This window comes from Eleginops maclovinus, chromosome 13 (genome assembly GCF_036324505.1).
Source record: "Eleginops maclovinus isolate JMC-PN-2008 ecotype Puerto Natales chromosome 13, JC_Emac_rtc_rv5, whole genome shotgun sequence".
Lineage (NCBI taxonomy): Eukaryota > Metazoa > Chordata > Actinopteri > Perciformes > Eleginopidae > Eleginops > Eleginops maclovinus.
Window position 1 is genome coordinate 8,539,842 of NC_086361.1, and position 27,381 is coordinate 8,567,222.

At 40.7% G+C, this 27,381-nt stretch overlaps 1 protein-coding gene across 6 annotated transcripts in view; it reads right to left on the reverse strand.

Annotated features, from left to right (window-relative positions):
* Positions 1-3,835: 3,835 nt before the first annotated feature.
* hivep1 (HIVEP zinc finger 1) overlaps positions 3,836-27,381 on the reverse strand; it is a 53,431-nt gene continuing 29,885 nt past the window's right edge. For 5 of the 6 annotated variants that reach the window (XM_063899387.1, XM_063899386.1, XM_063899388.1 and 2 more), the window contains 7 exons: positions 17,025-17,078; positions 8,770-14,564; positions 8,531-8,664; positions 8,236-8,411; positions 7,242-7,343; positions 5,894-6,426; positions 3,836-5,443 (listed from right to left, as the gene is read on the reverse strand). In XM_063899387.1, coding sequence (XP_063755457.1) covers positions 4,400-5,443; positions 5,894-6,426; positions 7,242-7,343; positions 8,236-8,411; positions 8,531-8,664; positions 8,770-14,564; positions 17,025-17,078 — 7,838 coding nt within the window. In that variant the 3' untranslated portion in view covers positions 3,836-4,399. The remainder of the gene's footprint in view (positions 5,444-5,893; positions 6,427-7,241; positions 7,344-8,235; positions 8,412-8,530; positions 8,665-8,769; positions 14,565-17,024; positions 17,079-27,381) is intronic. The other variant, XM_063899390.1, reaches the window with a different exon arrangement.

The following is a 27,381-nucleotide window of genomic DNA, read 5'->3' on the forward strand; positions in this document are numbered from 1 at the left end:
CAGTATAAAAGACACCTGTCCACAACCTCAAACAGTCATACTCCAAACTCCACTATGGCCAAGACCAAAGAGCTGTCAAAGGAGACCAGAGACAAAATTGTAGACCTGCACCAGGCTGGGAAAACTGAATCTGCAATAGGTAAGCAGCTTGGTGTGAAGAAATCAACTGTGGGAGCAATTATTAGAAACTGGAAGACATACAAGACCACTGCTAATCCCCCTCGATCTGGGGCTCCACGCAAGATCTCACCCCGTGGGGTCAAAATGATCACAAGAATGGTGAGCAAAAATCCCAGAACCACACGGGGGGACCTAGTGAATGACCTGCAGAGAGCTGGGACCAAAGTAACAGAGGCTACCATCAGTAACACACTACGCCGCCAGGGACTTAAATCCTGCAGTTCCAGACGTGTCCCCCTGCTTAAGCCAGTACATGTCCAGGCCCGTCTGAAGTTTGCTAGAGGGCATTTGGATGATCCAGAAGAGGATTGGGAGAATGTCATATGGTCAGATGAAACCAAAATAGAACTTTTTGGTAAAAACTCAACTCGTCGTGTTTGGAGGAGAAAGAATGCAGAGTTGCATCCAAAGAACACCATACCTACTGTGAAGCATGGGGGTGGAAACATCATGCTTTGGGGCTGTTTTTCTGCAAAGGGACCAGGACGACTGATCCGTGTAAAGGAAAGAATGAATGGGGCCATGTATCGTGAGATTTTGAGTGAAAACCTCCTTCCATCAGCAAGGGCACTGAAGATGAAGCGTGGCTGGGTCTTTCAGCATGACAATGATCACAAACACACCGCCAGGGCAACGAAGGAGTGGCTTCGTAAGAAGCATTTCAAGGTCCTGGAGTGGCCTAGCCAGTCTCCAGATCTCAACCCCATAGAAAATCTTTGGAGGGAGTTGAAAGTCCGTGTTGCCCAGCGACAGCCCCAAAACATCACTGCTTTAGAGGAGATCTGCATGGAGGAATGGGCCAAAATACCAGCAACAGTGTGTGAAAACCTTGTGAAGACTTACAGAAAACGTTTGACCTCTGTCATTGCCAACAAAGGGTATATAACAAAGTATTGAGATGAACTTTTGTTATTGACCAAATACTTATTTTCCACAATAATTTGAAAATAAATTCTTTAATAATCAGACAATGTGATTTTCTGGATTTTTTTTCTCATTCTGTCTCTCATAGTTGAGGTATACCTATGATGACAATTACAGGCCTCTCTCATCTTTTTAAATGGGAGAACTTGCACAATTGGTGGCTGACTAAATACTTTTTTGCCCCACTGTATATAGTTGATATGGTCTTTCTTTAAAAACACATTCATCACTTTACCATGTGCTTCTGTCCATCATGCCCAAATAGAAATGATGGGTGCTTCCTGAATTTATGGTAACATCACAACAAATGTGCACTGTTCCCAAGGGGCTTGGTCAATTTACCCTCTGGATCATCTTATCCCACTCTATCCTATGTCAAAAAAAAGTTATGTTTTAAAAAAAAAAAGTTTTAGAAAAAACAACACATCTTGCAAATGTACATTTTCAGAAAAAAGTTTTAATTTAGAAAAAATAGTAGAAAAAATAAGGCATAGACTACTATAGTATGTGGCAGTATCCGGAAAAAAACATAGTAAAGTTTGATGAAAAAAATGCAAAAATCCAGTCACACATTTTGAATGAACAACATAGTGCAGCATGTTGAAAATATATTCGAAAAAAATATAGTGTAGGATGTCTAAAATCTGGAAAAAAGAACATACAATAGAATGTTAAAAATAGTCTAAAAAGACAGAATTGAAAATACAACTCTGGGAAGATTGGTGATTTTTTGTTTTGTATTATTGTGTTCTTTAAACTACTGACAACATGTATCTGTGTTGGAATTCAACACACACTCGAATGGCTGTCATACATGTAGATATTGAGATTTAAGAAATAGAAAAAGGAAATAGAATTGGAGAGGTTTCTTAATTTGTTCCGGAGCTGTATCTGAATATAGCATGTCAAACGTATCAAAAAGAAAGACATCTTTTATAATGTAAAACGTTTTGGAAAAAACGGGATTGTGTAGTTAGTTGTAAATTCGCATTAAAAGGTTATAGTTCAATTGTAAATGCATAAAAAAAAAACCTGATGTAGTATATTATGTAAAAAAAAAAAAAGTCACACTCCAGTACGTATTGAATATCAGAAACAATACATCATGGTATGTCGAAAATATTTGTATTTAAATTTGTTTAATGTTGAAAACATTGTACAAACAATGTCATTGTAAAGCAAGTCAAAATGATGATTACAAGAGTCACATTATATCATGTTAAAAAATGTGAAAAAGGTCTTAATATATGTTGAAAAATAAAATAGAATTTTCTTGTCAAAGAATAATTTGTTATTATGTTTAATTTCATATATAGCAATTCATTTGGATTTGTTTTTGAAAGTTACTGTATAATATATCATAACGCATTCCATGTCCATTGGTAAATCCGTGTAGGTATCTTTGGTTATAATGTTTAGCTAGTTGAATCACGCAGCTGCTAAGTTGTAACACTGGGGATTCTTGGTTTGCTCTTCAGTTCATTGGGCTGCAGTTTGTTCTCTCAGCACTAGCAGCTATTGTCCTCTAGGGGTCTCTGTGGGCTTTGCAATAGTTTACACCCACAGTCAGCACTGCCGGGGGAGGGGTGAAGAGATGGGGGCTTTACAGTACTGTAGACGGATGAGTCACCTTCTGAATGCGCTGAACACAGGAGGATATCACTGTAAAGCCTCTTGAGATGAGAGGGACGTTTCCGTCATTAAGGCCACATTGCTATGTTTGGTCCTGCTCCTCTGAGAGTGCATGCTCCCTTCTTCAAGAAATGAAAAAATAAAATAAAAAAACATAAATAGAATCATTTATTAAGCATGTCTCGTTTGAATGGCAGATAGTGATTTTCAATTAAATAGATTACTGTAGATTTATCTATTTAGGGTGTCTATTTCTTTTCTCATCAACAACTTTTAGTTTGTTTATAAAATGTTACCCAAACCCTGAGATTATGTTCTTAATGTGGTGCTGTGTCCACAACTCAATGGACAACTGAAATACTCACATTTATGAAGCTGGAATCTGAAAATGTTGATTATTAAATATCATCCAAACCTATAAATTGAATATCAAACGAGCTGGCTTTTAGTTTAAACGTAAACAACTTATCAATATATCTTTGCTGCTATACCCCTTAGACTCATGATGATGATGATGATGATGATGATGATGATGATGATAATGATGTGTTCGTTTTTCAGATTTTACACAGCTGCTGCATGTGAATGAACTATTGATATCTCTGATTTACTGAGTCATGTGTTTTAACAAAAAATATACTTAAAAATGTATTTAAAAAATAATGGAATGGATCATGGCAGCTTGTTTGCAGACCTTTAGAAATTAAAACACAAAATCTTTTCTTCCTATTTTGTATTCTGTAAAATATCAGCACGTTATGAAGCAAAGATATTTTCAAATGTGTGTTTTTGTAGAAAGCAGTAAGAAAACAAGAAAATATTGACATTTAAGGAGCTGGAAACCCGTGATCTTTTTGGTGCTGTTTTGTTGGTAAACTCATTCATGAAATTGAAAAATGGTTGCCAATTAATTTTATGTTGAATGTTCTTTGTTGCAAGTCCATTTCTGATCAATTTGAAATGAGACATTTGGCACCCACATTATTAAATGTGACATTTAATAAGTGAAATAGATTTTTTTTAAAAACACACCTTACATAAAAACAAACCAAGTCTTCAAATATGTCGAGACAATATGTAAAGAATACAGTGACAACACTTTAATGTTTGTAAACAAATTTTTACTGATACAGTTAAGAATATTGATACAGCAATGTAAAGCTACCATAATGAACATACCTATGGACTTATGAATCATAATGGGCACTAGATGGATTGTAATAAATAGTTGAACACAACATCTGTACACAGAAACATTGCCCCATAATCCATAGAAATGTACATATACCAGTACAACATTTATAATTACATAAATTTACGAATGAAAAAAACAAAATTGATATCCTCCATTTTTTGCCTCTCCTTACTTCTATTTTCTGAAATAAACACAAGCAACTACTGAATTTATAAGGAATTATGTACAGGTTCCTAAACAAGAAACTCCATAAAAGGCACAATTGTCTATACAACATTTACAACAAAAAAAGTAAAAATAAAATGATTGGTCATTATTATAATTATAGGATTGCACATACAATATGAATGTCAGCATCTGTGCTTTGAAGGTGATTTGCAACAAAACAAACCCCTGAAAGTGTTTTCAGTCTTACAAAGTGACAAGAATTACAAAAAGAGAACAAGAAGAGCTTTCCATGTTGGGTTTTCAGGTGGCAATGACCAGTCTGTCTTCATCATCACTGGACACCTCATTATAGTCATCGATGACCTTCTGCCAGCTGGTCACTGGCGGAGGTCGTGGAGGTGCAGGATCACTAGCTCCATCCACAGTCGACTCCTTACCACCATCTCCTCTGGTCTGAGGAGCTGGTGAGCGCTGGTGCCGTGGGGATTTATCCCTTTCATGCCTCTCGTCAGTCTGTGTGAGCTCTGCTCTGCTGCCTTGGGGTTGTGAAGCACGAATGCAGCTCCGTTCACTTTGAGATGGCTGTTCTCCCGGAGCTTCAGGGCTGCCCTGCCTGTCTGAGAGCCCAGGATGAGGACTCAGGGTGGAGAGAGGGCTGAGAGAAGGAATGAGGGCAGGCAGGGCGATGTTAACAATTTGCAGACCTGGGACGTGTGTCTGGGGGCCGGTACTGCTTTGGGAGGTGGGGTTAGCAGTTAAAACCTGCAGCCCCAGGGTGGCATTGAGGGTGAGCCCTTGCTGGGACATGAGCTGAGTGGATGCCAGGCCTGCGTTGGTCAGCCCCATGAGGTTTAGTGTCTCCAGACCTACGGGCTGTATCGTTTGAGCCTGCAGGCCAGTGACCTGCCCTAAGGGGAAGCAGGGCAACACACTGCTGATTGGTTCCTGCACCACAAGTGGCTGGGTTGACTGGCCCTCTGGACGGGGGGAAATGTTGGGAGCTGGTAACGGACTTGTGTTTCTGTGAATGACGCTCACTGCGGGGATGGTGAGCTGGACGGGGCTAGCCTGGATTGGTACAAAGGTGGAGTAAGCTGCCAGGCCGGCAGGCACCAGCTGGATCCCCCCAACTGGGACCATGCTGTAAGAGGAGCGGGAGGGCTGTTGGGAGTGCAGGGGAAGGTGGCTGAACAGGTGCGTCTGGGTCTCTGTTCCGTAGGTTTGGGATAGACCCTGTGGGGGAAAGTGCATGAGACCTTGAGAGCCATAAGAGGAAGTCTGAGTGCCCCGGTCCACAGGAATGCCCGATTCACTGGCCACAGCAGGAGGTGCAGAGGAGATGTCCTGTTCAAAAGAGAGCACATTTAATAATTGACTTAATTTTGGCACAATTTTGAGAAAAGCCACAAAGTGGTTGAGGTTCCAATCCATTGTCAGTGTATTACCTGCAGTACATTGTGGTTAAAAACCCTAAGTTTGGAGAATTGGACAATCAAAAATCTTAACAGAAATGAATGGTGGTTGGAGATGGAGATAAGGGCTAATGAAAATGTAAAAAAAAAAAAGTTGCTTTGCACCATTTGAAAATCAAAAGCTTCCCTGCTGTTAGTTTCCCAACTCCTCTCACGATCCACTCTAGGTAATACACTAACCTTGGACCTCATTAAACCCCACTTCATAAATACAAACTATGCCTTTTTTATTAAATTGCATTCCCACCAAACCTAGGTAGGAAAGACAGGAGGTGGGTGGGGAGCGGTGACGAGAGACACAATGAAAATACATGGGTCTTACCTGGCCTATCTTGGAGCCCTTGCTTGGCACTGGGGGACTAGGGGGAACGTCAAAGTCAGGGTAGTCGACGGACATCTGCCTGCATGGCGACACCGGGCTCATCATGTGCACTGAGTCTGTGTCTGAGGTGTAGGAGTCTGATGTGATGGCAACAGGCGGAGGAGAGTAAGGGAGTGGCATTGAGATGCAGCAGGACCCAGAGATAGATATCTGCTTGCTCAGGGACACAGGGCTCATCATGGGGACAGAGTCTGTTGTGGTGTTGGATTCAGGAGCTGGAGGCTGGGAGAAAGATAGGGAGATTGAGCTGATCGACATCTGGGCTAGGAGGTTGCTAGGAGGGACCTCAGCCTCCTTGGATGGTATGTGCTGAGGGCTGGCAGAGACAGATGGGTTGGTAGAGAGGCCAGACTCTGCCTGGCTGTCATCCTCTTCTTCCTCGTTGTCATCATTGTCTTCATCATCAGGACCATCGGAGTCGTCACCATCCGAATCCTGGCGGTCGGCACTGCTTACTTGACTCCGGTCTCCTGCTGATGAGAGAACATGTAAGAAGGAAGTCTATACTTGGGTGGTTTTTACAGAACATATGAGTCATCATTTGAGTTGGATAGGCTATTTGATAGTATTTCTCCCTAAATCTTCATTTGCATATCAATACTTCCCGTTATGCACCATGGAGGCATGCAAAAAAAAAATGTTTTGATTATTAATTTAAGATTAAACAAGTGTGAGTAAGTCATTCGCATATGTATTCACTTGGGGTGTGATTTATCCCTTTTTTATCTTCATCATAGAGGTTTTTTTCACACAGTTGGAAAACGCACCGCAATTCAGCGATGTTTTGAGCTGCTGCTGCAGTGCTGCACACCCTACACCACCATAAGCCCCTGAGCTACATCGCAGGCAGAGGAGGAAAAACAAATATGCTCTTAAGAGACTGAGACCATAGAATGCTTTCAGGCAGCTCCTCTCTCTCTCTCTCTTTTTTTTCTAAAATTAGACGCAGCAATTTCCTCTTTCTAAACGCTGTGCATGCCGCCCACATGCGCTTTGAGTTAACAGAGGAAGAAGCTGCATTTAGAATTTCTAATTACACCATGGCGAAGCTATTGATCGACATGGCAACAGAGCAAAAGCGAGAGACACAAACTGTGTTTTATATCTCATGCCACCAACAGGGGAACTATTTAAAGAAGGGCAATCCCATCGTTTGACACTAAAGCAAATGGGGTAAACAAGTGCATAAAGGCAAGTTTATAAGCGTGAAAACAGTGTAATCACAGAGAATATTTCATTTGGATCAGTAAGCTTTTGGAACACAACAATTCTTATGTATTTTCTGTACCTGAGTCCTCTGCATCCTGATCCTCAATGAGACCTGCAGGAACCCCCATCTCTATGCATTTCTTACTGTGGGCCTTGGATTTCATGTGCTTGGTCAGATTTCCTGCAAGAGGAGAGGCAGGAAGGTCTTACAGGTGGGTAGAGCTCAAACAATAGCACAGAAAGACTTTTATGTAAGAGAATGCAGTCTTTGGGCAAGCTGTATGTACAGGGTGAGTAACTGATAAAGACATTTTTAAATGAACGTGGGTTGCTCTGACATCGAGTACTGTTCTGCAGTGTGGCGTGGGTAGGCAAGTTCGATAGAAAACGGTGAATCATACTGTCTTGGTTTAAGAGAAGGAAAAACAACATCGTTAATTTTATAAAAGGAAAAGTTTTACTGATAAAAATATACCGTCTCAAATGTGAATTGTGAGGAAAACCTATGTTAAATCAGTGTCGTAAAACAATTTTAAAATTCATGTAAGCATATTCATCATGCAATATACAGCTCCGGGATGTTTTTAAGTCTTTCTCTCTACATGTATGGCAGACATTGCAGTGTTTGTTGAATTCCAACACAGAGAAAAATACAATAAAAAAAACTGAAAATCATTTAACTCAAAGACATTTTAATTGCTGAAGAAAATTACAATGCTGAAGTGGTCTCTTGTTTTTTTCCGCGGCTGTATATTTTCAGTAATTTAGAACCACATCATGCAGTGCAATATATTAAAATTCAATAAAAGTGGGACTTTGACAAAATCTCGTATACGGTAAACATCTTACCATTACATGTACTGTACTTTATTATTTATTAATTATCATTTAGATTTTTGCATAACTTTTGACACTTTCATACCTCTTTGTTGCATTTAAGAAAGACAATTAATAAAGGATGTGAAACGTTTTGGTTGATGGGCTAATCGATAAAAGCGTCTTTATCATATCATTATATATGAAAGCAAGTAAAGGTGCAGTGGCTTTAGACTGATTATCTACTGCTGTCTCACCTTTCGTCTTGAAGGAGAAATTGCAGTGGACACAGTGGTATGGCCGGACATCTGAGTGGGTGCGGATGTGTTTGCGTAGCATGCTTGGCTTCTTGCAGCGGATCCCACATTCCTCACAGATGTATTTACCGCGTCCACGCCCACGTACGTAAATATATTCTTCATTAGATTTGTACCTGTGGGTTGCAAAAGTACCAAGGCTTACCAAACAAATAGTATTTCTTATTGCTGTATAATATAAAGTTGATTCTCCTATAATTGTATTATTAAGTATTTTTTTGCTTTTCAATCATACCCGCCATCGAATATTTTGATCCGTCTTGGTTCTGTTTTAGAGGCCGCTTCCTTTTCTGACTCGTTGCTGGCCTGAGTTTCTGGTAGCACTTTACATCTTGTTTCAACTGATAAAGACTTTTGGGTTATTGGTACCTGCAGAAAGAGAAAAAGTCATTGATGTATTCATTTTGGGGGATTTAAGAAACAAGTTAGTAGAATAAGAGCATCTAAAAAGATATCACTTGGATTAGCTCTTACCCTGGGCATGACATCTTTCAGCTTGGTTGAATAAGACAAGATGTCAGATTTCCCGCTAGTTTTGATGGCCGAGGTGTAGTGTATTTTCTTGGATGTCTGCTTGGAGTCAAACAGAGACATGACCACCTTGGTTGGCAACCCAAGCGGGTTATGGTTGTTGGGGCTGACAGTCCATACGGCATATGCTGAAGTCTTCAGGTCAGTCTGAGGAACATGAAGAGGTTTCCTCTTCATCAAGAAACACCATGTGAAAGTCGTGGCAGTTTTCAGGCTTGGAAAAGACAGGCGATGACTATCTTTTGTGTTAACCACAGACACAGATGTGGTCAGTTTCACCTGACCACCGTGGAAGCTGGAAGGCCTTATAAGAGATTTAGAAGGAGTCCATCTTTGTTCCTCAGCTTTCTCTTGGAGCTTCAGAGTGTTATAAGCTGGGATGGAGGTTCCCTGGCCACCAGTCGTAGGATTCAGGGCAGGACCAGCCTCCTCATGAATAACAGCCGTTGTGTCTTTATTCAGTCCAACACTGTCAGGCGACATAGGCTTAACATCATCAGTAGCCTGTGAGTCTTTCTCCCCATCTGTGTTATCCTGCGGCAGAGGTGGGGCCTCAGTCTCAATGGGACTGTCCACCGGTTCAGTTGTGCAAACCTGCCTAACAAGTGTTAGCTTCCTCTGGCGGGTAACCTCCGACATCTTAGAATTAAGATAATTGACTGACCTGCCGTCAGTTAGGCAGGCCACACCATGCTCATCCTTAGCTCGTTTTTGGTGCTTTTCCATGTAGATGTCCAAGCTATTGGCTGGTGACAGCATTCGTTTACTGGAGGCAGTGGGTTCCTGCTGTGGGCATAGAGTCACTGATGCCAGTTTCTGTGTGCAATGTAAGGACCCAAGAGAAGGTGCTCGTTCTCCAGCATTTTTATGAGTGCTTAGTATTTGAGTTTTAGAGGCATCCTTCTTTGCAGTTGTTACAGCACGAGTATCATTCTCTACACTGTGAGTTGATGAGAGGCAATTCTTATTGGACAAAGAGGGAGGATGATACATCTGCTCATGAGTTATCAGGATCTGTGGCAATGGTATAGCACAAGCATGGGTCTGATCAAATGAGGCCCTGTGCTGTTCAACTGACAAAACAACAGTCTGTGTCTTAATCTCAGAGGCTTGTTGAGTGGGTTGACCAATGTATACATTTTGGAGTACATCTGATGATTTTGTAATGCTCAAAATTGGATTGGCAATGGGTATTGTTAAAACTGGCAAGGCTGTTCCCTGTGTACTGGAGAATGGAAATGTCTGGCTTGCTCTCAGAGATGGACACTGCAATTGGTATTTGGGCACAAAACTTTTCTTCTCTTCAGAGTCGGGTGGTTTGTTTGGGACATTTTCCCGACAGATTAAGATCTGGCTCAACGGTTGTTGTAATTTATGGCATACTTGAACTCTTGATGTTTGGTGCCAAGGGTGTGGAAGGCCATGAACTTGAGGCTGCTGATTTGGGCTACCCAAATGAATACTTTGCACCACTTGCTCATTCTTTTGCAAAGGTGCTTCCCGAGGATGCAAGATAAAAGGCTGAGCCATGATGCGCCTATTGGCTATGTGAATCTGCTGGGGTCTATTCTGAGTTAAAGAGCTAACATTTGTAATAGGAGGTTTATCTAGAGGTATGACAGCTTTTCGAACAGGTTGCTGACTTTCAGGGCCAATCTTTAAAGACATTTGGCGAACTAATGGCCCCCGTCTTCTTTCAATAAGTGGCACCTGGGTAACCTGGGAGACTTGTCCACTTTTAGGCTGGCCAGCAGGTGAAAGAGATCTGCTAGGAGATACATTGCCACAGTCGAAGGACTTGCTACGGTAGTCACAGGAAATCTCCACAGAGGGTTGAGTACAAGTAATTTGTTCAGATGCGGCACGCCTCATTCCAGGCACACCAAGGGTGTTGAAGGCTGTTGGCAAACATTGGGAAGGCTCTGTAATTTTGCTGACACACTCCCCTCTAGAAGGGCTCTCTGACCTAGATGGCTCATCTCTTTCAAAAGAAGCAGAGATGCTCGAACAACGAGAAAGACTACTGTCCCTGCTGAGGCTTCGCGAGAGGCTGGACTCAAAACTGGATTCACCTGAGGAGTGCTCCATTTGAGCTAGACGAATCCTTTTCTTTTTTGGCGGGAGTTTCTCTGCTGGTACTTTAGACAAGCTCTCACTTCTCTGAGGCCAACTGAACTGATCCTGAGGCTTATCTGCTGGCTCAGTAGTCTGCGTGTCATGATCTCTGTCAGGTTCCTCTGTGACCAGAATCTCAGGAACTTGGATGTTATTTTGCCGAACCAGACGAGACTGATGGACAGGAGCAGAGTTTTCACCAACTGCTTCTACTGCAGCATCAGTGCATTGTTCCTTCATTTGTTTGCCATAGTCAACACTCTTGGAATGAGACATTTTGTCATGGTAGCCATCAGATGATACATTTGCTGTTGAATCGGTTTTGTGCTTGTTGAGGGGATCCTTCTCAATATCAACAGGAGAGGCCCTGTCAATAGATTCAGTCTCAAATGAATTTGGTCGGCTTAGAGAGTTGGTGTGTCTAATGACAGAAGTACCACTGCCCTGTCTGTGCAACTCTCCTTTAGTAGAAGTGATGATTTGGGTCTCTCGAATAGGTGACAGTCTAGAATCTGAAGCGTTAATACCTCTTGCTATGAGCTGAATCTGATGTAGCTTTGACTGGTTATTTTTTGGCTGTATGTCTATTACAGCATGCTGAGAAAACGTTTGACTTGTCAGGGCTGATGGTAGCTCAAAACTAACAGAACAAGGTGGATTGGTGTCAGTAGGAGATTGATCATCCTCATCTCCTACACTTTTCATTTTCCTTCTCTTCCTAATGGATGTCTGTTGATCAAGCATCCCTGAGCCACTAGTTGATCTGGGGACTATGGGCTGCATTATGTTACCATGAAAAACATCTTGATCAGCTTCTTTAACTGGGATTGGCTTGTTTTTTGGACCGTGAAGCTCAGAGCAGTAGAATTTCTTGTGAGTTTCAAAATTCTCTAACTTTCTGTACCGATTACGACATGTTTCACACTCATACATTGTGCCTTTATTTTGCTGAGGCTTTCTGTTTCTGTCTTGACTGTGCTCGAAAGATCTGCTTCTTTGCATCAGCTCTATGGAACTACTTTGACCATGATAGCCCTCATCCATGGAGCGAACAGTAGGGAGGCCATGCCCCTCACTTGTGGAAAAGTCCTCCACTGCTGCTTGTCTGACTAAGGTGCGAGAATGTATTGCTTGATTTGGGGTTGATGGGGCTGATGAAAATACATCATCACTATACGAACTAATTTTGTCATCAAAAGACTGACAAATTCTCAGAGGGTGGGGGAGGGGGGCAACGTTAAGAGGAAGAGCTGAGTGTCCTGGTGTAGTAGGCATTGAATTACTTCTTGTTATTGGTAAACAATCCATTGGTGGGTATTGAGAAGGTACAGAGAGGAGAAATACTGGCTTTGATTTATCTGTGGGAGTGAAGGGAGACTTGGGAATATCTGAGCTGGAACTTGACCTTCTTCCCATTGGTTTGAGATCAAACTGAAAAGAGTCTTTAAATATGTAAGATTTAGGAGAGTCTATGCTACCTCTCCTTGATAGAGATGTCCTCCTTGGCTTTACACTGTCCAGTTGCTTGTTGTCAACTACTGCCTCATTATCAGATATCAATTTTGAAATGCGTTCTTCCAGAGAGAGTGCCCTGACTTCTAACGGTGGACGCATCTGTCCTTCTGTGGCATGTGGCTTTTGGTCACTTGCTAAATGCATTACTGTTGCAACCACAGGAGGGACATTGGGAAGCGTATTCTTCGCAATGTCAATGTCCACCGGAGGACTTATCTTAACAAATGGGCTGGGTGGACTCATTGCCTGGTCAGCACTTTCAGAACGTGAGAAGTAGCCAGAATCGGTACTTCCCAAACTGCGAGGGCTTAGTAGACATTTTATCTGCTGCTGTTGGGAAAACTCTGTTGCTTGTTGCCTCTGAAGTTGAGCATGTCCACCTAACAGGGGAGACTTGCACTGATGGTCTTCATCTTCACTCACAATATCCAGCGAAAGATTTGTACCGTCCACCTCTTTAAGAGATGACAGGACTGTGATGCTTGATCTCATGTTGGCTGTCTGGAACTCTCGTTGCCGTTGTGAGGCTGCTTGCTCAGGTGCTGCACATGTAACTCTTGGGCTATCTGCCCTCAGAGGGGAGACATTAACTGGGTATACAACAACTTTTGGAAGTGGAGCTGTTACTTTGGGCTCATGGTCCCTCTGACTGGAAGTTGGTTTAATTGACTCAAACAAAGCTGATGAGTCCTCTTCCCCGTGGCTTGCTTGGGTTGTACCTGCACTCTGTAAACTATTTTCGGACAAAGCTGCCACACTGCTCTGTGACGAGTCAGGGTCCAGGTCTGCAGTGCTACCATCCTCATCACTGTCCCCACTGTCTTCCGCCTCCGAATGTGTCCCTAGGGCTTTGTCAGATTCTTGAGAGAGCGAGCCACCTCCAGATTCAGAGCGTGCAATCAGACCCAGTTTTATAGCATGAGCGTGTGATTTCTTGTGCTTGTACAGGTTGCTCTTAGTTTTGAAAGAAAAGCCACAAGTAACACACGGGTATGGCCTTTCTCCTGTGTGAGACCTGATGTGTTTGAGCAGCACGCTGGGTTTTGCACATGCCCGACTACAGTATTCACACACATACTTTCCGGGCTTCTTAGGCTTCTGGTCCTTGGAAACCTGGTCAGCACCAAAGTTCATTACAGTGGTCATCTGGATTTGGTTGCTGCCAGGTGTAACTGGGACCTGAATGGTGCTGGGAACTGTTGCTGAAAGGGACTGGCACGTGTGGACAACTGGAGGCTGGCTTTGTGGCAATGCATTACAGCCTGAGGGAACAGGTGCATGGGTAATAGTGGATGGTCCAGTATTAAAGCTCATGTGCAAGCTGGGCTTTTCTGGATTTGAAGCAACAGGCATAAAATGTGGTGTAGTAAGTGGAGAGGACTGCATTGGAGTACCCTGTGTAGATGTCTGCACATTTCCCTGTATTTGTGCTGCAATGCCAATAAAGTTGCCTTGCTTGTCAATATAATAGGTCTGCATATGGGAAGGTTGGCTCTGGACAGCAACGTTAACAGCTGGCATTGTTGTTAAATCACCACTATATTGGGAATTAAGGATAGAAGCTGATTTTTCAATGGCTGTGACTTGCAAAGAGCTTTTCCTCTCAGCCAGTGTACTAAAGTCAGGCTCCATGGCCTGAAGAAGAACATCAAGCGAAGCACTGCTGTGGTAAGGATCTCCTTCAAAGCTGGGGTTTCTGCTGGTGCTGTCTTTGGATTGAGACACTTTAATCAACGAGCTCCCTTCACCATCAACAAGCTCAAGTGATGAAGGCCTAGATGATGTTTCTTCCAGCTTTAGCCTTTCAATGTCGGTGGAAGATGACCCCTTGTGAAGGGATGCTGCAACTGGTTGGGCATATTGTGGGTCTTTGTTCCCACCTGGCAATGCTGAAGGATTATGGGAAGGACTGTTAGAGGAAGAGCAACAAGAAGAAGGCTTAGTTTCCTTGGACGATGCTCCGTGGAGTGCAGTTTCAGGTGTTTTTAACTGCAGTGGCTTCTTCACCGGAGATTTGGGAATTTTTTCTAGCCGATTTTCTGCCACAACCTTTTTCCTCTTCAGGCCTTTTATATTATCTGCATTTCTCCGACTGCTTTCAGATATCCCTGTGGAAGAAAGAGACACAGTTGGTATAACATCATCTTTCTACAAACTGTTCCCAACAATTAACCATAAGGGCAGAATAAGCTCAAAATCCTCTCAGTGATAATGAATAATAATCCCTGTGTGGAGTTGTTGAAATGTCCTTATTATCTTCTGAAACTAATAGCACTTAATTAAATACTAGAGAGTGTAGACAATTCTAACATATTTTATTTTACATGGGGATCGACATTTTTTTTTACATTGAATTTAAAATGAATGTCTTTTTTCAATGTAGTCAAGCAGTTGAGAACAGACAGCACAGCACTTACCAAAGCAATAGCATGTCATTTTTTGATTAGTTAATTATATAACCCTCATCTATAATCAGTCATATTTTAATTATATCTTTATAACATTTTTTAAAAACATATGTTTAAATCTCGGACATTGATAAGCATCAACTGTTCAATTACCAAGTCTAATGACTCTTATTGTCAAGTTTTAGTCACAGTTTTCTAGTGCTATTTCAATAACAGCAAGTTTTATTTTTATACACGAGCTCCTAATTCGTGTGAAACTTGACTATGTAAAGAACACTTAAAGATAAAAAGCATAACCTTCTCATGGAATTTCTGAAAATGTTTCTGTAAAGTTGAACACCTTTAATCCTTATTTTGTATTGATATAATTAACTTCTTTTGTTGAAATTGGATCACAATGTATTTCATAATTAAGACACATCATCCTTACTTTTTATTTATTTTCGGTGTGACTAATAGCAAAGACGCCCACGCTTCATTACATAACATTGTTGACGTATGGAGGCTCCTTTGATCAGAAAATGCAAGTGCTTTCAAAACTGCATTCCAATTATAAAAGGAGCAATGTTTTTTTAAAAGGGCGCACCCATACCATGTTGTCCCATTAGTTGGGTTGGCCTAGCATACATATTCAGGCATGTGTTTTTAAGGACATGTTGCATACGGTTTTAACAGTGCCCTGTCACAGTTTCCTGGCTTGTGTAGGTATTTCCCAAGATGAGGTCAGGGTTCTTCCAAGGTCTCTAGTATAATTAGATTGAGTAACGCCTCGTCTTTACGCAAGTTAATCCATTCTCTACACAAACACGCAACTGTTTTAAAGCAGCACACAACCAATGAAACACGCCTTTAAAGCAGACCCTGTGGTCTTTGATAATGCGTTTTACAAAGAAACAAATTTGTATGAATTAATTCTGAAAGACATGGGAAAACAATTAGTTTTCCTAGTCACAATTAGGCGATTCTGAAAAAACAGAAGCTATGAATTCCCCAGAAATCTTCAGTCATTAAAAGTAATTCATAAGCACGCTACATTTGTCCCTTACACAGCTGTAACTTTTATTGTTAGAAAAAGCTGTCAGATAAAAATTAAAATCATCCAATCAGCAAATTTCCTCTGTCCTGATATACTGTACGTTTTCCTCCATTCTCTAATAGTGAGTAACAATATGAAGATAGGATATTTAATATAAAATCAAAACCGTGCCTGAAAGATTAAGCGGAGAGAGATACTGACAGAATTAACTTCTTTCTTAAAAGCAGATTAACCTTTTCCTGGCAGGCCTTACCCTGAGAGAGGATTGAGATATTCTTATTTGTGCTACTTTCCATTTAGAGTCTCCACAAAATCTCAGTTACAGTGGATGATATAATGAAAGCCTGTTTTTTTTTTTTTGTAAAATTGTTGTAAAAAGTCAAATTTTGCAGTGACAAGTTTCACTAAGCTTGAACAGACATAATGAAGCTGCTTGGGTTTGACCAAACTGGCTGTTCTTTTTTAATTTAGTCACATGCCAAATTGACAAAAGAACAACATTTATAAAGCCATACAATATCTTATGCATTACAATCTGTAAAGCAATTATTATCTGCAGTGTTATCATTTAACCTTCTGCAGAATGTGACATGTGAATTGAAATGTACAGTTATAGTAGGTCACTGCCAACGAAATAAACAAGAGCACATTATGACAAAAGATATTAAAAAAAATGTGCCACAACAAATATTAAATGTAGCTGTTGATTATTAGTGAAATTCAACTTTATCTTCACATAGTTTTACTGAAGCAGAAACAAACTAAGGGAGATAGCTGCTGCAAAGAACCAAATGTTACACAGCAACTAACTGTTATTATTAACTTTGCTAATATGTAAATATAGCATTTGTTAAAGGGTGAAATACATAAATCAATATAGAGTTGAGGACATTTTTATCTCTTATGTCTTGCACCACAAACGAAAAAAACGTTATGGCCAGGGAATTACATTTATTTATTTTGTGGTTTTACTGGAAAGCTTATTTTTATTCCTTTAAACCAGGTGATGATAAAGAAAACAAAAAAATCCTTTGTATGAAAGAGAAAACATTGAACAAAACTTGACTGTTAAATAAAAACATTTACTTTAAATTGTTTAGTCATGATAAAACAGCATATCTTACCTTTCTGTGAACCTTTGGGGTCTTTAAGCTCTTTCTGTGCCTCTTCGATTTTATCTGTAAGACAAGAAGAGAAACCATTTTCAGCACAGATGCACACAGACTCTCGCTGCACAGCGAAGGCAGTGCAGAATGTAACCAATGATACTGGGGATGCTTTCCACAAGACTGTAGCAGGGTGAAGGTCTCTCAAATGAAAAACAGATATTCTTCCATAGCTGAGAGAGATTCCATTATGGAAAATACTGTAATTATGAAGGGGGGGCAAGCCCTGTGTGCACACACAATAACACAAGCATGCAAGCACACCCACTTACAGAAGTAACAATGCGAGTAAGTATGAAATACAGGTTAAAGTTTGCAAACTAGTCATTATGAAGGGTTCATTCTCATTATCACAGAGTGAGCACTAACCCACAGACTAATTTGCATATTTAAATGCCATTTACTCCCCTCGGGGGAAATTCTTCTATACTTTACAATCATCACCCACAATCCAGCAGGTGAAGAACTTGTTTCTGTACAAACCATACGGATGTGTGGGAGGTGACGCAGTATTCAGAGTGTGCTTCTGTAATCAATATGAATTACATACACTGGCTCACTATGGCGTGAATTGGTTTTACACAGCGGAGTAGAGGCTGCTGCAGGGTCATTACAACAGACTGTGGGAGTGCATGCACGTCCAAAGCTCAAGTTTAATTGAAAACAAAAATGCATCTTTTTAGTTTAGACAACGGCTATTAGCGCTGCACGAAAGACTGAGATATTGCACTCAGGGATTTTCTTTAAATGGATTAGGTAATATTATTATTTTGTGCTTCAATGTTCAATTTTTTTTGTAGAAAAGAATCTTGAAAATAATGTATTTTCTTTTTCATTTGAAAAATGCAACACACCATTTGTTGTATTACCAACAGTACTCTGGAAGGAGCATAATCAGCAGAACTGAATACACTTAAAAAATAATATTGTAGTAATTTTTATCTCAAATTTTGCAGCCATACCGGCTTCAAACTGTTATCATTTGTTGTTACAATTATGATAATCTCAATCATTTTTTTTTTCTCACTCTTCTTATGCATCGTCTAGAATGTGAAATAAATTCAGCTCAAGCCAATATTTTTTGTCTAAAAACAAAAACACAGAGTTCGATAAAGTACGTCTGTGTCACACTCAGAGAAAAAGGGTGCTTACTAAAGAAAGCCCAGTATGTCTATACCTCCCCCGACCATGGAAACTCAAAGGAAAAATAAACCCTCTGTGGCTTCTCTGCCCTGCACACGACATTACAGTGCATGACGAGTCCTCGAGGACCAACAGTAACAATTTTGTCTAAGATTGCACAAATGCTAATGGAGGGTGAAAGAGGATGTTTTTCTGTGGTTCCCAAAAATCACAGAGTGATGCCGGGAATACTCGGAGGAGGGGGTGGACCCGAGCGGGCCACGGAAGAGGTCAGTAGATTATGTCACCATATGTGTGTGTGTGTGTGTGTGTGTGTGTGTGTGTGTGTTACTACAGTCACACCCTTCCCCATCTCTCTCTGTATCCCAGGCACACACCACAGATTACATAATGTGTCCCCACCCCTCCCTTTGCTGCCGTGGAGCAAAACAAAGGCACCCTGCCAGCAGAAACACAGCAACCGAGGCTCGTGAGGAGAGGGCAGAATGTTTGTTTATGTCTTTGACGGAGAAGGTTTGTTTGTCGGGCTCTATTTACATATACATGTTCATGTGAAACCCTTCTACAAAAGGAAACAGGTAGGTTGTGTTGTCCTGGTAGTTTCCACGGCTCAACCTCACAGCTTCCTCAACAAAATATCTGTTATTGCAAAATCAATTTGAGATAATAAATGCTTGTTTTAGTGGTTACAAGATTTGGAGGTGGATCTTTTACGAGCTAATGCTGTATTAGTTGCACATATGGCACATATGGCTTGTATTAGACCCACAGGCGTGGGTGATTACTGACACAAAAAAAATCCTATTAGCGGTTGTGTGCGGTAGGAGAGCCGAGTGTAAGCTATCACAGATCGGATTGCTTTTCTTAGCCACAAAGAAGACCCCTCATGCTGAATGACACGGCATGGAAAATAACAGGAAACACCCAAATCAGTGGAAAGGGACAAGGCAGCCTCAGAAAAGGAAAAATATATATACATATTCCATGCACAGTGCCGGAGTTATTAAGACAGCAGGGAATGATTATAGGGTCGGTCATATTCCCTCATTATGGCTGTTGGGGTTGTTCATGGTAATATTACACTACATATTTTACTATGGAGGCTGGGAGACTCTCAAGAAATCTGTGTAATTGTAGTGTGAGCACGGGAAAACAATAAGAGGGATGTGCACACTTGTTGCCGCTTATGACAACATGTGTGCATTGATAAAAACATGAGCATGAAATTTGAGGGAAAACACAGCAGAGGGATACTAAACATAAGAACAGAGCTTAATGCTAAACTGTTTACAAGTGTGGTGTTAAACAAAAGAGGAGAACTTAACGGTGTACCACAGTCAAATCACAATGCAAATGACACAAAAATAAAAACATGAATCTTCGAAGCACAACATTGCCAGAGGGGTTTGAGAACGCTGTAAGCAAGAAGCAAAGGAAGCATCGGCCTGTCGTTCATAATTCAGTAGAAAAGGAGTCACTACTTAAACATGTGCGTTTTATTTTATTCAGAAAGATATTCTGACCCTTCTGGTTATGTCCTATATCTGCCTGAAGATCCCAATAACTCTCGTAAAGCATTGTCGCTCGTCCTACAAATGTGACAGCAGAACAAAAATCTGAATTGCAGATGAAGGTTCTTCTCAAGGTGGCCGACTCGAAATCTTCTCATAAGTGCAACGTGACATCTTGGGATAAGCGAGGATGAGGCTGGGAAGGGCCGGAGTGGGTGGGTACACGTCAATTAAGGCAGAGTTTGTGGGCGAGGGAGTCAGTCTCCTCGCTGGTCGCTGTCATGACAACCACAAATCTTTAATGCAGCCCCCACCACACCTTCCACCGTCCTCCCTGACTCTTTCAGCCCACTCCTCTCTCTCTGCGCTGCCAAGGACGGATTGTGATTATTTGATCCCTGAGGGCCAAACTGACATGACGGCACAGGAAAACGTGCATGCTTTTCAATCCTGATGGCTGGGGTCTCTGAGTGGGAGTGGATCCCATCTCAACTCCATTAAGGTGTCTGACGGACAATTATCAGTGAAGACAGAGCAGCAGCTTCAAACACATGCTAATGAGCTGGAGGCCAACTTGCCTCTAAAATTGAGATAATAAACCAAACCACTTCTAACAATATTACAGAGGAGGCAACTTCACGTAAAGAAACAGCACAACTGCATCTCCCTGGCATTCCCCCCCCGGCCATCTTCTGCATGTTGGCCGACAACCACCGGGCACCACACACACTCTCCTCCCCTCACTGCCAGCCTGTAACACATTCATATTTTTCCTCGACAGCCTGCCCTGCTGGGCCTCAACATGCCAAATGGCGACAATCAACAGCAGCTTTCCGTCCATATGCATGGCGTTCACGTGTTTCAGATGGGCCCCCTCCAGTTTTGCCTGCAAGAAGCAAAGATGTATGTTGCGGAGGGGGGGGGGGAGACAAGTTGTTTTGCAAAAACAGCATCTGTGAGGGTTGAGGTGTCATCAGTATGCGCGGCACTACGCCAGTTTACCAGCAACAAGCCTGAACAATGCGGGTGGACGACAGCGCGGGCAGACGGCGTCCACCAGGGATCATGATGCAAACACTGAAGCAAATCATTTTAGATGAAAAATATTTACCGTCTAAGGAGAAACAGCAAGTGTTCAATAGAAACAACAGGTGAATGAGGTGAAAATGTAATTAATAAATATCCCCATTGAATTCTTTAGTTCCATAGTTTTAAATGATATGTTGAAATATGCAAAAAACACTGATCTTAAGTGCATACATTTTCAGAACATAAATCCAAACATTGGATGAAGACTTCTGTATAAAGACTTTTGTATCTCTTTGTATCACTCCATAAAACAATACAGTCAAAACACATTAAAAATCAAATCAAAGTTCCCTTGTTTTGAGGGAAAATATGTAATATAAATCAGGCTATAAATAATATATGAACAAAGGCCTTTGTGAGAACAATCTGAAGATATTGAAGGTGATGGGCACCGCCATAGATCATATGGTAGTGGCCATGTGCTAAGGCTACTTAGCGCAGAGGCCCAGATTTGAATCAGACCCCCTGTCCTTTGCTGCACGCCATTTCCTTTCGCCCTATTTCCATTCCATCTATCTCTAAGTAAAATAAGCCCCAAAAAAAATCTGTAAAAAAGGAAAAGTGAAAAGTATGAAACTTGAAAGTTTGGTGCTACTAAAGATGAGATTTCAGGCTCAGAGCATAAGAAACAGAAACCTTTTGAAACAACAGATTGGTATTCTCATACTCCATACATTTTGCAAGACACTTCAAGAAAGGGGGTAAATCTTTTCTGAAAATATCCGCTTGTAAATTCTCCCTTGATTACTTGTATTAATGGGGCATATTTTAAAGCTGACCAGTGAATGTAGGAAGAATCACAAACAGACAAAGGAAGTCAAATAAACCCCTAATTGCGTATTTGCCTCTGAAACAATGCCATATTCTGTTCACTTTCAGATTCATATTTGTATTTTGTGCCTCTAGTGTGACATGTTTCCATGCTTTAATGTTCAAAAAGCTCTTTATTTTTCTCATACTGCCTTTGATGCAGCACCTCTTTTCACCCTCTGTCTGAAACCAGAGCACAGTCTGCTCTGATTGGCTAGTTGGTCAGCTCTGTTGTTATTGGTCAACTTCTTAGAGATGTACCGCCCCTTGGCCTATCACAAACAAGGTTTTGGAGCGCTAGCCAATAGAAGCACGAGTGTTACATCGTGATGCTAATATGTAACGGAAGTAAACAAAGGACTACAATGGAAGCGTTACAGGAAAGGGAAAATCCCAAAAAGCACATGTTCCCTTTAAGAAAGCAAAATAGCACAAAATATAAATTTGACCAGTGCTTGAAAAACAATGCTTTTGCCTGTACTGGAAGGTTGAAGTTGTGAGTCTGTCAGTATAGACCAAGCTGTGGATATAGCACACCAACATACAGTGGAAGCAGGTTGATGTCTGGACTGCACAGTGTAGCAAACTAAACAAAGGCAGTGTTTGGAGAGGGAGAGGAGGAAGAGATGCCTCAGCAGGTTGAAAATGATAAGATGGGAGCTGGCAGCTGCCCCCTTCTTCCTCGTCACTGTGTGGGGGTGAGATGGAGATTATGTAACTCGAGCACCTACACCTGCACACATACCAACATCAAACACACCCTTGCAGTGGCTGATGCCTTCCTACAACGATTACTAACAAGGACATTTTACAGTAAACAAAAACAGATGCAAACCTGAGTGTAGTGTACGGACGACATGATAGGTTCATTATCCCAGATACATTTTTATCATTGTTTATGAGTCATTTTTTGGGAATAATAGCAGACATTCATATTCCAGATTTTGGAGGATTGACTTCTTTTCATCCTATGAATTAGTGAACGGAAATGTTTTAGGGTTTGCTGGATAAACCTTGAGGGTATTTTTAACTTGCTCAATATGTAATATTAAAAGCTACTTGTACAGTTCATCAGAGCTGAAGCAACTAGTTGGATAAACAGTTAGTTATTTGACATTAAATTCATCTGCAAAAATACATTTGGTAATTTTCCAATCAAAAGCGTAACGCTTTGGTTTTGCATATGATGTTTCTCAGACCCAACAAGACACAAGCCATATCAGGTTCTGGGAGCTTATTTTCAGCCAATTATCAATAATAAAAATGGTGGCAGATCAACAAATAATAACAAAGTAACTAAAGTCAAAAACAAAAACACTTTTCTACGTACACTAAAACTGACAGAACTGACAGGCAGACATTTAAATGTGTTTGCTATAACATATTAAATCTGCAACTGTTTTGATTGTTGATTATTTATTTATTTATTTCCCAAATAAGAATCTGCTGCTTTTATCCTTCCTCTTTATTGGCTTGAAATGAAAAACAAGCTATCTGAATCTGTTACGTTGAGCTCTTGGAACTTTTGATGGGCCCAAATACCCCAAAAATCTATGATAATAGGTATTATCCAGATTAATCCAGAGCCGTTTTAACTTCTTTGTTCCTTCATTTAATTACAGTTTTATATAACAGATGGTAAAGCACCAAGCTCTCTTTCTTTGAGAGTGAACCAGCGTCAGTATCACTCACTGAAAAAATGCAATCAGTCTTGTATGACAATTACTATTATTAAAAGGAAGACGTCTCCTCCTTTAATAGTCACACTAACAGCTGGGAGGTGTGTGAGTTTTGCATAATTCCCTGTCACCTTTGAGAGTCAAGCGTGTTTATCTTATTTTAGCTTTTTCTTCCTGCGGCCTGGAGACGCAGCATTCCTGCAGCCCTCAGTAACTGACCCATACAATAAGTGGCAATAAGGGTTACTGTCAGCATCTGACACATTCTTTATCATCACGGACACACCCTGCAAAGAGACGGCCTCCAGGGAGAAGAACCGGTCTGAGAGCAGTGCTACAGGAAATCCCGCGGACAGACGATGATGCAGAGCGGAGGAATCCCCCCCAGCCATACCGTGAGAGTGTCCCATTACCCTGCAGTCTATCATCATCAGCTGGCAGAGAAGGAGCGCAAAGTGAATCCCTTCCCTCTCTTTCCTCACATTAGCCGGACTGAGTGAATCGCTCTATCAAATGTAATCGACACAAAAGGACGGAGGAGCAGAGGATGAAGGATAAAGAGGGTGCAGAGGTGAAGAAATAGGCTGATGGCAGTCCTCGAACAAGGGCATTTTGTTTATAGACATTCAGATCATATTCATTCATCACAACAGCTTGGTTCAAACTCTAAAGTTTGTTTGTAGTTTTAATGAAAAAATCTGTGAGACATTACCCAACAAAAGTAGGTAATTAAGGGTGTTTAAATGGAGCGACAGCAAGGCCAAAAATCCGACTACCTTTTAATAATGTCCTTTTTCTGGAATAAAATGTCATATGTATGCTAGTTAAGTTTCTTAAATGTGAACATTTGTGTTGCTTTAAGTAAAATATATTTTTAAGTTTTTGGACAAAAAAAATCCATGCCAAAATTGAGACAGCATTTACTAAATAATGAAGTATCTCTCCAATTTTGTGAAGGACAGGTACTGTGTGATCATGTTTTTGTCCCACCAACAGTCCAAAACCAACTAGATATTCCACCTTAGAAACTTTAAGCAGAAAAATATTTGGCATATTGATAAATTACTTAAGCAAATATATAATTGTCAATTTAGTTAAGATATTACATATAGGTAAGGTAGTATTTTACTTTTTGTCCGACAGTGGCTCAGTACAGGCTTGGACTGGGAATCGTAGGGTCGCAGAACAGACCTAAAATATGAAGTGTGGACTGATACTAAGGGGTCCCAGTTCAGCTGTACAACAGCTGTTCCTAGAACTAGGATGGGTTAAATGCCGAGGTCAAACTCCACTGTATGTTCTGTGCTGTGTGACATAATAAAGAGGGCTTCATCCCCCGATTCTAATTTTCTTCCTTGTGATTTCAATAAAACGCCCTCATCTGTTTTCTTCTGTTTTTCTTTTATTTACTGTCTTGCGTTGCATTTTTTTGTTTATGTTATTGAAACATGAAATTAAAAAAGAAGCTGGCATTGAACGTCGCCTTTTCTCATATTTTTTTTTAATACAGAGTTTATCATTCAAATTGTTGCTATTTTTAAAAATTAAATAAAAACTGTTTACATAAAAAACTGTATGTTTTGTTGATGAAGCAACCATTACCAAAAACTATGCTGCACCTCTGGAGCATATACAAATAAACCCTTTGAATTGAATATAGCAAGAGGAAGAGTAGGGTTTGGTGTGCCTTAGGACAGAATTTAAACAAAGAAATCTGGCTCTCTGCAGCCTGGAGATCAGCTGCTGACTGCTGAGCATGAAGGCGGAGGGAGGCTGCAGCAGAGCTTGTTTATGTGCAGTATGACGAATGAATGAGCAGGTATGAGTTAAAAAAAAAGAATACCGCCTTAACTAGAGCTTCGGGCGAGGCAACCTTTAATAATGTATGCCCATAAACAGGGGCTGAGATGCCGATCGTATATAAAACACAAGAAGAAGCAAACATGTAGATTCACTTGATTGAGAACTCTCTGCCTCATGACATCCAACACTCCACTTCCATTACCACTTTCAAATCTCACCAGAAAACATATCTATTCAGACAAGCCTACTCCTTTTAATTCAAAATATCCTTTTACACTGTTTTATTATGTATGTTTAACTGCTTGCTCTTATGAATGTTTGATTGATGGTTTTTATTTTATTTTGTAGGTGACCAACCCTAACCTAAAATAGTGATGGTAATAATAATAATAATAATAATAATAATAATAATAATAATAATAATAATAATAATAATAATAATAATAATAATAATAATAATAATAATAAAAATAATCATAATAATAATAATACTAAAGGACATGTTTGGAGGAAACGTGACAAAGCTGCAAACACCAAGTCGACAACTGAAATATTGATCACACATAGACAAAGGCAGTGGTTTGGTATCTGTACAGTACTGCTGCCCCCGCAGGAAACTGTAGGTGGAAGAAGCAGCAGACTGAAGGCCACCGGTTATTGGGACTGCGTGGGCACCCTTGCGGAAACAAATTATAAAAATAACGCCACTGGGTGGACCAAAAAGTGTGTATAGGGGGGTTTAATGGCACATGCGGGACACACATTCCCCCCAAAAAATCTTCCTGCACCAAAAGAGACAAGCAGGAGCCAGACTCCGAACACAACACAGAGAGAAGCTGCAGCCAAGAAGCACAAATTATTTCCCTCCTTTCGCAGTCAGAAATCATGGAAGGTGTGAAGCCTGCAAAGCTTGTTCTATTTAGGATGTAGTACAGTAAATCACAAGCTGCCTGGAAGGATCTGGATTCTGCAACTAACAATTACCTTCACCAGGGCAGTGCCCATTTGTGATGTGCTTGTACGGCTGTTATTTAAAGCCATTGTATGCATGCATTTACAGGCGGAATGGGTTTTCACACTTTTCTGCCCAACCACTGATCCAAATAGTTTCATAGCAAGTTTCAGCAACACATACATGATCAGTCTAAGGCTTGATAATCGGAAGATACACATGATCACAAAAATATTTTATCTACAAAAAAAATCTGCTCAAATGTACGATTTAGATTTACCTTGCCATCAGAAAGCCTTTTACAGGGGAACCGAAAACCAATATTTCTAATAACTTGTGCTTGCCTTATATTTAATATATAGGCCCTCTTGTTCCTTTTACCTTTTCTGCACTATACCTTTGCTGCTGTAATGCTGCAAAGTTCTCCGCTGCTGCACGAATAAAGCAATTCTGATTCTGGTTATCTATGCTTTCTATGAACCACCAGACTCCATTGAACACACACAGAAGTCCCTGGTCTATTACTGCCCGTTTTTGTCAATGGAGTCTGGCGCCTTCGAAGTGAACCCAGGTAACTTCTGTAGTCCCTTCAAAAATGACTGTTTGACGGCACAGTCAACTTTTTGGTTTTTGAACATCGAAAACTAGTGAGAAATGGTCGTCACAGTTACCTACTGCCCAAAATAATTCAATCCACAACAAGTAAGAACAAACCAGCAAATTGTAAAATTTGAGAAGCAGTTTTAAGTAGTCGTAGATTAAATGTGGTGGAGAAGAAGAGAACGTAGGTAATACTCAAATATAAAAACTTTTTGTTTGAACATTTACCTTTGATAATTTACTATGATATCAGCTTTTTTAACCCTCCTATACTACTGTATTATAAGAGGTCCTAAATGGACTATGAGCAACTCTCACTTCATATTCATGTCTGTTTGAGCCTAACAATTTCAGAAAAGACATGAAAACAGTAGCTGAAATTCAGCAGCAAGTCCTTAACTGTACACAACACCCACTTCTCTCTTTCTTTCTTTGCAGAGGCAAAAAAAAGTGGAAGTAAAACAAGCTGCACGCCAAACTTTATCCAGTCGGCATCTCGAGTTCCCTTCTTGCTTGCAAGGCTCTGTGACACAGAATTAACACAACTACTGACGGCTAGTGTTAACGGGCCTCGTGGGACAGGAAGCATGTTTCAAGTTTGAAAACAAGTTTTGCAAACATACAGTAAGCTCTGTGTGTCAGAGAAGAAGGAGGAGGAGGAGGGAGGAGGGGGGAGAAAGGAGGTCACATGCAGCTAAGTCTGTATTCAATAATCATGGTAATTAAAT